We start from the raw sequence: 12,328 nt of genomic DNA on the forward strand, positions 1-12,328 counted from the left end.
TATGGCAATCTCTCTTGTTCCTCACCAATCCTGCCAGACTTGTACCTGGGCAAAGGGATGAAGGTTAGCTAGACTGGACCTTTCTCCAAAATGGAAGAAAGGGGCAGGGATGTCAGAAGTATAACAAATAATGTTATGCTTGGTAAAGGGTTGCAAGAGAAGTGGACAAAATTACCCTCACCATAAGGCCTCAGAGACTGACTTCAGCAAGTTCCCTCAGGTGAGTGGCTTCCAGTAAGATTCCTTGTCACCCTTACCTTAATATCCCTTACAAAAACTCCTGTTATTACATCACAGAACTTCTTTGGCATGTTTGTGTAACACCTAAAGCCTCCCCTCCTTAAAAACAGACCTGCATCAAGCTGACTCCATCTTGTTCTGTATCAGTCATTTTGCTGTAAATGATCGCTAGCAAACTGCATGACCATCTATAGTAGCCACTGTCCTTCAATGTCTCCTTTTCATTTTGGTATCAGTACAAAAAGATTTCAGTGGCTGAAGGTGGCAGACAATGAGTACTGGGAAAATTCTCTTCCCTGTCTGACCCACACACAGATTTCTTTGATTTAGTGAGACTAATTATACCCAGAAAATAATATCTTTATCTAATACTATACATTTTTCTCCAACAAGTATATTTGTATGACCATCTATGTTTAATTCACAGCCACCTTTCTTCTCTTTGTTTTATGCAATGTTACACCAAATACAGTTTGGCTTATGAATGCTGCCTTAACAATGTGTACAGTAGGAAACTCTTCTGACAGGCTCACTATAAATTCCTTACATTTTGATATCTAGCCCAGTTGGCAGAAATAAATGGCTTCTTCCTTCAATTCTTTTCTTTGTTCTTACTTCACTCTCAATTGACTCTTTGCTGCTATCATCTGATCCCAACTTCAAGAATCCAGATTAGTGAATACTGATCCTCCTGGGTTCCTGCAAAAATTCCACTATACAGGCAAAACTGCCTGAAGGCCGGAGTGAGCTCAGATACAAAGATGGGTCTCTTAATAGCAAGTACAATATCTTTCAAGCTTTATTTTAAGAAGATACACTTGTAAACATATCTCAAGAATACAAGAGGAGTTTTTTTATCACAGACACTAGTTGCAAAAATTCTTTCCCAGTTTTCTGCTTCCCTCCTAATCTTGATTGTATTGGGTTTCTTATATAGCAGCTCTCTTTGTGATGGACAAAAACTGGAAAACAAGGGGACACAGATCAATTGGGGAATGGCTGAACAAGTTGTGGTATGTGAATGTAATGGAATACATAGTGCTATAACAAATAATGAACAGGAAGACTTCAGAGAGGCCTGGAAGGACTTACATGAACTGATGCTGAGTGAAAGAAGCAGAACCAGGAGAACTTTGTACATAGCAACAACCAGAGTACGCAAGGAATTTTTCTGGTAGACTAAGTCCTTTGTAGCAATGCAAGGACCTAAAAAATTCCCAATGGACTCTTGTGGACACCTTCCACATCCACAGAAAGAACTATGGAAATGGATCACAGAATTTAGTGAAATAAGGACATTGTAAAGACTTCTCATAATAAAATATGGGGAATATTGTATTCTCTAAATAAAATTTCTTGTCCATAAGGCCTCTCTCTCCGGATGCCTGATTTCCCAGAATCCAGGGCTTATGGGCAGTTAGGGCCCTTCCCCTCTCTTCTCTCTGTGAGAGTGAACCTTGAGCACTGGTATTTTTACCAAATAAGGATATAATGGATTATAGTTGAAACTTGGAAGCTGATCTGAATCTCAGCCCTGAGTGGCAGCCCTGGGAGACTTCTTCTGGAAAGCCCTTGGGGGAATTCAGCAGCTGTTCTGAATCACAGTCCTGAGCTCAGCTCTGACAAAGAACTCAAAAGTCAAGTAATTGGCTGGGAAAATGCCCCAAAAAGGGAAAAGAATAAGACAACAGAAGGTTACCTTCCTGGTAAGCAGGTATTTTCTCCCATCCCTTTGGATGAGGAGGAACAATTTAAGTCTTCAGAGGAAGACCTAAAAGTCAAGGCTTCTGCATGCAAAACCTCCAAAATAAATATGCAGTGGTCTCAGACCATGGAAGAGCTCAAAAAGGATTTTGAAAATCAAGGAAGAGAGGTGGAGGAAAAATTGAAAAGTGAAATGAGAGCGATCCAAGAAAACCATGAAAATCAAGACAACAGCTTGCAAAAGGAGACTCAAAAAAATGCTGAGGAAATTAACACCTGAAAAAATAGACTAACTCAAATGGCAAAAGAGGCCCAAAAAGCCAATGAGGACAAGAATTCTTTAAAGAGCAGAATTAGCCAAATGGAAAAGGAGGTTCAAAAGCTCACTGAAGAAAATAGTCCTTTAAAAATTAGAATGGAGCAAATGGAAGCTAATGAATTTGTTAGAAACCAAGAAATTACAAAACAAAACCAAATGAATGAAAAAATAGAAGATAACATAAAATAGTTCATTGGAAAAACAACTGACCTGGAAAATAGATCCAGGAGAGACAATTTAAAAATTATGGGACTACCTGAAAGCCATGATCAAAAAAACAGCCTAGACATCATCATTCATGAAATTATCAAGGAAAAACTGCCCTAACAGTCTAGAACCAGAGGGTAAAATAAATACTGAAAGAATTCACCGATCATTTCCTGAAAGAGATTCAAAAAGAAAAACTCCTAGAAATATTGTAGATAAATTCCAGAGTTCCCAGGTCAAGGAGAAAATATTGCAAGCAGTCAGAAACAATTCAAGTATTGTGAAAATACAATCAGGATAACACAAGATCTAGCAGCTTCTACATCAAGGGATCAAAGGGCTTGGAATATGATATTCCAGAAGTCAAAGGAATGAAGATTAAAACCAAGAATCATCTACCCAGCAAAACTGAGTATAACACTTCAAGGGAAAAAATGGTCATTTGATGAAATAGAGGTCTTTCAAGCATGGTTGATGAAAAAAACAGAGCTGAATAGAAAATCTGACTTTCAAACACAAGAATCAAGAGAATCATGAAAAGGTAAACAGGAAAGAGAAATCATAAGGGACTTACTAAAGTTGAACTGTTTACATTCCTACATGGAAAGATAATATTTGTAATTCTTGATACTTTTCTCAGTATTTGGGTAGTTGGAGGGATTACACACACACACACACACACACACACACACACACACACACACACACAGCACAGGATGAGTTGAATAGGAAGAGATGATAACTAAAAAAAATAAAATCAAGGGGTAAGAGAGGAATATATTGGGAGGAGAAAGGGAGAAATGGAATGGGGCAGGTTATCTCTCATGAAAGAGGCAAGAAAAAGCTCTTTCAATGGAGGGGTAAAGGGGGGAAGTGAAAGGGAAAAAGTCAAGCTTATTCTCATCATATTTGCCTTAAGGATGGCATAACATGCACACTCAATTTGGCATGAAAATCTGTCTTACACTACAGAAAAGTAGAGGAAAGGGAAAAGTGGGGTGAAGGGGATGATAGAAGGGAGGGCAAATGGGAGGAGGGAGTAATTAGAAGTAAATACTTTTGGAGAGGGACAAGGTCAAAAGAGAGAATAGAATAAATGAGGAGCAGGATAGGATGCAGGGAAATATAGTCTAACACAACATGACTATTATGGAAGTCTTTTGGAAAACTACACATATATAATCTATATTGAATTGCTTGCCTTCTCAGTGGGGATAGGTGGGGAGGTAGGAAGGGAGAGAAGTTGGAACTCAAAGTTTTAGGAATGATGGTTGAGAACTGTTTTTGCATGCAACCTGGAAATAAGAAATATAGGCAATGGGGTACAGAAATCTATCTTGCCCTATAAGAAAAGAAAGAAGATAGGGATAAGGGAAGGGAGGGGTGTGATAGCAGGAAGGGCAGATTAGGGGAAGGAGTAATCAGAATGCACAGCATTGTGGGGTCGGGGGAGGGGAGAAAATTTGGAACTCAAAATTTTGTGGAAATGAATGTTGAAAACTAAAAATTAACAAATAAACATTAAAAAGGGGGGGGGGTGGGAATGAGAGAAGACAGAATCAAGTTCACATGGATGGTGGTTGGCCTTGGCAAGAAAACAGAGTTCCCACAGTGTCAAAAACTGAGGGAAAGAAGACAAGAGGATCTGAAACAAAACAAAAGAAAAAAAGAGTGAATTCATACCCAATGACTTCAATTGTCTTAGTAAATTAAGATGCAAGGTCCTCATCTGAGAGAGTTGGGGAAAGAAAACTGTAAAAGGCCTCAGAAGTTCAGAATAGCTTGTTTGGGAAAAGCAGTTACACAATCAGTGAGGATAACAGTATCAATTAATTATTTTCCTTCAGTGAGGGCCCGAATGAAGTTGGATAGCATGACCTTATCATGGTTGTGTTACTTATTCTAGCTCCATTGAGCAGTCAACGAATACAAATGGAAGAGTTATCTAGTAGAAAAATTTGGATAATGAAATATGGGATAATCCAAAACTAGGTCTGCAAAGGATAAGCAGACATATGATATGACAAACAGATGACAGATGGGCAAAGGATTTTTGAGTAAAGGACATGATAAAGTTGAATTAGAAATCAAGCTGAGATTGGAAAGGAAGGAAATTAAAGTAAGAGAAGAGTGCTAAGAAAGTAAAGGAAGATAGCAGACATGGACACTGCAATAAAGTGAAGAATAGGGTCAGGAGGTATGACATACAGAGAAAGATGGAATGAGGGGGGATATAGACAGAGGAATATCTTATAGATAACAGTGAAATACAAGGTATATGTGGCTGAGGTAGAGTGAAAGAGTGGGTCATGGAATTTAAGGAAACTGAGGAACTGAGAGGTAGGGGAGTTTAAGGATATATGGATGTTAAAATCATAGTATGAGGACAGGAATTGAAAGGTAATGAAACTGAGAAAGAAAAGATAGCTTTGTGACGAAGTAAGAGTGGGGAGAAAGAAGTAATAAGATTCTGCCTAAAAGACCAGTGTGTCAGAGGGCGTGAGTAAAGGTATAGCCAATAGTGAAGAGAATAGACAGAGATAATACTGTATAAGGTCTTAATCACGCCAGTCTATTCCCATGTAGTGTCACGGAATAAGGAGGAGGAGCAAAAAGTCTTCAAAACTTATTTGTGAAAAATATAAAAGGATTGAATAACTACCAGAAAGTCTAGAAGTATTACTATTCTATCCTCTCTTGTTCCTTTATTGCTAGAAATAAAAGAAACTCAGAGGGAATTAAAGAATAGAAAATAGTTTTTAAAAGAAAACCTATTTGATCACAATAAAACTACAGATAATTGTGATTTTTACAAGAACTTGTCTGGCTATTTTTGCATGAATCATTTAGGCAAAATACTCTACCATTCTGAAGCAATTCTTCAAGAATTAGTCAAAGGTGTCAAATATTATACTATCATTTAAAATGTAAAAAGGTAGAGATTCTCAAAACATATCCAAAAGAAAAATGCAAAAATCAATGAATCATTTTATCCACAAGTCCTTCCTAAAAATTTATAATAAAAACATGAGAAGTACAAAACTTTTTTTTCTAAACAAAAGGCATTATATGCTGAACTTTATCATTGTGTGGTAACAAAAAATAAATACAAAGAGAAACTAAGGGGAAAAAAATAATACTTGATTAAATTTCAAGCATAGCAGAAAACAAGTAATAAAAACTAAATATGAACCAGGAAACATGAAGATAACCCTACAATCATTTCCTAATATTATCCAAGATAGTCCACAGAGTCATCAATAGGATTACTCATAGCTTTATATTGTATCACAATCATATTAATAAAAAATGTAATCAACTAGGGATAATGACTACTAAAATATAATGGTTAGCTATTATATACAATGACACATGGCATAACAATACAAATAAACAACTTCATTTCACTGTGTTATTTTTAGTACTAGGCAACTACAGATACTCTAGTTCAGGAATTCTTAACAATTTTTATGTCAGGGACTCCTTTATAGCAGACTGGTAAAGCAATGGCCCCCTTCTCAGAGTAATGTTTTAAATGCATAAAATAAAATATGTAGGACTAAAAAAGAAACCAATTATATGCTGAAATTGGCTACTTAAGTATAACAGTAAAAGACTGCTTAATGATTATAATACATCCTAAAAGTTTCAGAGTAAAGGAATGCTTTTATGGACCATTTGTAGCAGTTTTAAGTTATTAGTTGTTAAATAATTTTAAATTATAAAAATTAAATTTATATTATTTATATTATATTGAAATATTAAATAATTACATTATATAATTATATTTAAGACTTTAAATTTTAATTTCAGTAATTTCTAAATAAAATCCATTTATAAATGGAAACAACTTCACCAAAAATCTGTGTCAGAATTTTGAGAACATTAAAACAATTCAATACAAAAAGAATTTTTTTTAAATTATGACAGTTTTGCAAATCCTCTGAAATATATCCATAAACCACATAGTGGTCCATGAACCTCAAATTAGAAACCCTTACTCTAGATAATTTTTTAATGTTTCTTTAAAAAGGACTTCAAATTAAGAAAGCTGCAATTCAAGGGTAATGAGTATGTCCACCTATTATAGAATTTGGAAAATAATCATTAAATTCTGAAGATAATGAGTATTGCTATTGGTTGTATAAATTTTTTAAAATTACACAAGTACATCAGTCTACTGCTTACCAATTGTAATATGGCCTTAAAACAAACAAATCTTAGTCTGAAAAACTGGGAAAAATTCCTGTGTTTTTTCATCTCAATGCAACAATCAGGAAGTCATTCATTCACTAGGACTCAGTAATTCTTCTATCACACAGGGTATAGTATTTGCTTATGGTCTATTTTTTTTAAAGAGATAAATGGATTTTATCTAAATATCTAACAAGAAAATAGAACTAAAATGGAGGAGTGGCAGGGATACTCAATACTGAAAGAGAATCAAGAAGGGTACCAGGATTCAACTGCTAAACCTGAGCTTAGGAATTTTATTTTAATGTGATTTACTCCTCCCTCCTTTCTTCCCCCTCCCCCCCGTATTCCCTGACACTAACTAGTTTTGGAGAAATAGGTTAAGCCACGTCTTGACTATTCTTCAGTTTCCTCAGAGAAGGGGAGAAAGTGTGTGCATTTATAAGTACTGAAGATTCCTTCGAATATCACTATGAAATGTATCAGTTTTAAGTAAACATTACATTTGGGATGAATTTTTTTATTGTATTTATTTATTTTTAGATTTCAACATTCATTTCTACAAAATTTTGAGTTCCAATTTTTCTCCCCATCTCTCCCCTCCCTCCACCCCATAATACTTTGCATTTCCCTCAGTGTACCTTCCCTACTATCACACCCCACCCTTCCCTTATCCCATCTCCTCTCTTTTCTTGTGGGGCAAGATAAATTTCTACACCCCATTACGTGTGTTTCTTATTTCCCAGTTATATGCAATAATAATTCTCAACATTCATTTCTAATGCTTTGAATTCCAACTTCTCTCCCTCCCTCCCTCCCTACCCATCCCCAGTGAGAAGGCAAGTAATTCAATATAGGCTATATATGTGGCGTTTTGCAAAAGACTTCCATAACAATTATGTTGTGTAATACTAACTATATTGCCCTCTGTCCTAACCTGTACCCCCTTTTTTTATTCTCTCATTTTACCTTGTCCCTTCCCAAAAGTGTTTACTTCTAGTTACTCCCTTCTCCCATTTGCCCTCCCTTCTATCATCACCTTCACCGCAATTGTCCCCTCCTCCCCTACTTTCCTGTAGTGTAACACAGATTTTCATACCAAATTGAGTGAGCATATTATTCCCTCCTTAAGCCATATGTGAAGAGAGTAAGCTTCACTTTTCCCCACTCACCTTCTCCCTTTTCTCCTCCACTGAACAAGATTTTCCTTATCTCTTTTATGAGTCATAGGCTGCTTCATTCCATTTCTCCCTTTCTCCTCCCAGTATTTTCCTTCTTCATCCCTTAATTTTTATTTTGTTATTTTTATGGATATCATCTCTTCTGATTCAACTCAACCTGTACTCTGTCTATATATCTGTGTGTGTGTGTGTGTGTGTGTGTGTGTAATAATTCCTCCACCTACCCAAATACTGAGAAAAGTCAAGAGTTACAAATCTTATCTTTCCATGTAGGAATATAAACAGTTCAGCTTTAGAAAGTCTTTTATGATTTCTCTTTGCTGTTCATCTTTGCATGCTTCTCTTGATTCTTGTGCTTGAAAGTCAAATTTTCTATTCAGTTCTAGTCTTTCCATCATGAATGCTTGAAAGTCCTCTGTATCATTGAATGACCATTTATTCCCTTGAAGTATTATACTCAGTTTTGCTGGGTAGGTGATTTTTGATTTAAATCCCAGTTCCTTTGACTTCTGGAATATCCTATTCCAAGCCCTTCAATTCCTTAATGTAGAAAGCTGCCAGATCCTGTGTTATCCTGATTGTATTTCCACAATACTCGAATTGTTACTTTCTAGCTGCTTGCAATATTTTCTCCTGGAGCTGGGAACTCTGTCATTTGGCTACAATATTCCTAGGAGTTCCTCTTTTCAGGTCTCTTTCAGGAGGTGACCAGTGGATTCTTTCAATATTTATTTTGCCCTCTGGTTCTAGAATATCAGGGCAATTTTCCTTGATAATTTCATGGAAGATAATATCTAGGCTCTTGTTTTGATCATGGCTTTCAGGTAGTCCCATAATTTTTAAATTGTCTCTTCTGGATCTATTTTCCAGGTCAGTTATTTTTCCAGTGAGATATTTCACATTATCTTCTATTTTTTCAAACTTTTGGTTTTGTTTCCTAACTTCTTGTTTTATCTCATAGTCATTAGCTTCCCTGAACTCAATTTTCTCTTTTAAAGAACTATTTTGTTCTTTTCCATTTGGCTAATTCTGCTTTTTAAAGCCACCTTCTCCTCACTGACTTTTTTGGACCTCTTTTTCCAATTGAGTTAGACTCTTTTTAAAGGTGTTATTTTCCTCAGCATTTTTTTGGTTTTTCTTTAGCAAGCTGCTGACATTTTTCAAGCTCTTCTATGGCCTGAGCCTATTTCATATTCATTTTGGAGGTACTGGAGGCAGAGGCCTTGACTTCCTCTGACAGTATGCCTTGTTCTTCCTCATCCAAAAGGATGGAAGGAGACACCTGTTCACCAAAAAAGTAACCTTCTATGGTCTTATTTTTTTTCCCTTTTTTGGGCATTTTCCCAGCCAGTTACTTGACTTCTGAATCCTCTGTCAAGAGGAGGGTCCTAGTGCTCCTCCTCTCCCCAGTACCATGTTCAAGGCTGAGATTCAGATCAGCTGCTCAATTCCACCACAGGCTTTAAGCTGAGCTGTCTGGACAATGGACCCAGGCTGCTTCCAAGTAGCTGCCTGCCACATGCTGCTGCTGCTGCCTGAGGCCAATGCTAGGGCAACCCTGTTCCCCTCTCTCCCAGTTGGGAAAGCCCTACCACACTGACCTTGGCAGTTTTCTTTGTTGCTTGTGGCTTGAGGGATCTGGGACCCTCCCTGCAGGGAATTCTCCCCAGAGGTCTATTCAGGTCCTGTTCCTCCCAGTGCTGTGGAGCCAGGTTTGGCCTCCACTCTGCTCAGCGTCCCATGAGACAGACCTTTTTTATCGACCTTCCAGGTTACCTTTGGCTGGAAATCTCTTTCACTCTGTTGTTCTGTAGCTTCTGCTGCTCTAGAATTTGTTGAGTCATTTTTTTACAGGTATTTTGTGGGCTATGGGGGAAGCGCTAAAGTATATGCATCTTTCTACTCTGACATCTTGGCTCTGCCCCGAATGGGATGAATTTTTAAAGTCTAATAACCCTACTCAAACCATTAAATTATAATTACTTTATCTACAAAATGAGGATAAAAATTGTTCAACCATCTACTACAATCAAAGTCAAATTCAGAAAGAAAACCCAGAACTGTTTGGCTCTGTGATCTAAATTTACCTAACTTCAGTTTCATTCAAAAAACACATCTCTTCTTATGCACTCACTAAAAACCACGATGATTTTTAGTTTTTGATCTTTCCACTACATGAATATATCAAACAACCCCAGTTAGAATTATAAGATTAAAATTTATAAACTGGAGAACATTATCAGATGAAGTACAGTTGTTATTTAGTCATTTCAGTTGTGACTGACTCTTTGTGATTCCATTTGGGGTTTTCTCAGAAAACACTGGTATTGTTTGTTTGCCACTTCCTTCTTCAGCTCATTTTACAGATGAGGCAATCAGGGTTAAGTGACTTGCCAAGGGTCACACAGCTAGTAAGTGTCTGAAGCCAGATCTGAACTCAGGAACATGAGTCTTATTCAAACTAAAGAGCACTAAAGTTTTCAAAGTTGAAAAATATTTTCAAAAAAATCATCAGACCCTTAAAATTTAGAGAGGGATTAATAAAATGTCCAGTCAACTACCAACAACATTCATCCTACCAATACAAAGAAAATTATTACCTGATAATCTACCAAGAACCAACAAGAAAACTTACCAGCAACTTAGCAAATTCTTTGTTCTCTGAAAGAAACCCATACCCTGGATGTACCTTAAAAATATAAACAGAAAAAAAAATTAATTCAATATATCTTTCACTATATTTGACAAGTTTCTGTCTTCTTCCATAATTTTTCATTCTGCTACATTTCATCACATGTAATGCCATTATTCTATTGCTCAATACTATACATTCTAATAAGAAAATGATGTTTAAAGTACTAAAGCATATGACTCAAAATCATGAGTTGTACAGGGCAGATCCTAATGATGATACGTAAACACACACACAAACATATATCAGAAAGAGTAGTGTAGTTTTAAACTAAGTACATTTATTAATGTTATTAATGCTACTAAAAAAATTTTTTAATCCTACCTCATATGATGCATCTTATTTACTAAATATATTCAAAATCCCTTTAGAAATTGCACAAAAAATTATATTCCCATTTTACAGATAAGGTTTAACCAAGTTAAATGATTTCTCCTGGTCTTTATAGCTAGTCAGTATCAAAAAAGAAACCTAAGCCCAGGCCTTCTGACTTGAAGTCCAATGTTGTTTTTACTACTTCATGATGCCTCTCTGCATGCCACAGTATTTTATAAAATGGAATACAAAGCAATGCAACACAACCAGAGAATTCTACCACACTAATTTAATTTCATGTAAACAATTAACTAAAAATATTATGATGGGACATAGTTTAAAACATTAAAATATTTTATACTCATTAGCTGTGTGAATAAACACTAAATATCTACAATAGGTGTTCATAAATTCAGGTTTTTTATTTAAACAAGCATCACACTAAACATTTATTGCAATACAAATGTGAATGCTAATTGGGGCACTCCAGGCTAATTGCTAGTGTTCATTGCCTCCATTCAATTTTAAAGATGATTCTGAATATTTTGAAACATAATATAGTTAAATATATGACAGAAAAATTATTTATATCCATATACATAAAAAAATTGTTGTTCTGATTATCATACCTTCTTTATTTTATTGCTTTTTTCATGTATTTCTTTTAAACTGAATATGAGTCAAGGGAAAGGGAAAGAATGAAGAAAAAAATATACAGCTTGCATTTATCCATCCATCTAAACTAATGTTCATTTTGCTGACATCATATAACTAAATTATTGAATGCATGACTTACATTTCTGTAAGTGTAATTATATGTGTACAATTTTTAAAGGATTAAAACTGAATTCAAACAAAAGTCTTTCAGGAAGTGGATTATAATTTAACATTTTTGAAAACTGTTATGACACTCAAAGAGTTAATGCTCAAAACTAACTGGTATTTTTTTGGGGGGGAGAAAGGGGGAATTTGGAAATGAACTGAAGCTGCTCCCTGGTGTGAAAGCTGAATCCAGCAGCCACCTGCAGGATCGGCGACCAGCACTGCCAGATGCTACAAAGCCTTTGATTTCCAGTAGTGATTTCGGCCACATTTAACTCATGTGACATGAACTAAGTGCAACAACACAGTCAATCATTCTCTCTATTTTTTTTAATTAAAAAAAAAATACAAACTCTTAGCTTTTCTGTTTACTATATATGAAACAGCTGCAGCAGATAGATTCATTCAGACTCACAGCTTGGGCCCTGGTTTTCTTAATGGCTTCCATGATGGCATCCATGTTGAGGTAGCTTTTGCTGGTGGGAGCTGGGCCAACACAGACAGCCTCATCCGCCATTTTCACGTGAACCTTGAAGAGACAAAACTCTGCATTAGCAGATGCTCCTAGCAAAAAGTAATTACCATCACCTTAAAAATCTGCATACAAAATTGTGAAAGTTTATGTTTCAAAGATGATTAACATTCTACCACCAC

General features: G+C 35.9%; 1 protein-coding gene across 2 annotated transcripts in view; it reads right to left on the reverse strand.

The window, feature by feature from the left end:
- PCCA (propionyl-CoA carboxylase subunit alpha) overlaps positions 1 to 12,328 on the reverse strand; it is a 492,766-nt gene that overhangs the window by 412,341 nt on the left and 68,097 nt on the right. For both annotated transcript variants that reach the window (XM_072622036.1, XM_072622037.1), the window contains exons 5-6: positions 12,090 to 12,203; positions 10,481 to 10,534 (exon numbers count right to left, since the gene is read on the reverse strand). In XM_072622036.1, the coding sequence (XP_072478137.1) occupies positions 10,481 to 10,534; positions 12,090 to 12,203 (168 nt within the window). The remainder of the gene's footprint in view (positions 1 to 10,480; positions 10,535 to 12,089; positions 12,204 to 12,328) is intronic.

This window comes from Notamacropus eugenii, chromosome 6 (genome assembly GCF_028372415.1).
Source record: "Notamacropus eugenii isolate mMacEug1 chromosome 6, mMacEug1.pri_v2, whole genome shotgun sequence".
Lineage (NCBI taxonomy): Eukaryota > Metazoa > Chordata > Mammalia > Diprotodontia > Macropodidae > Notamacropus > Notamacropus eugenii.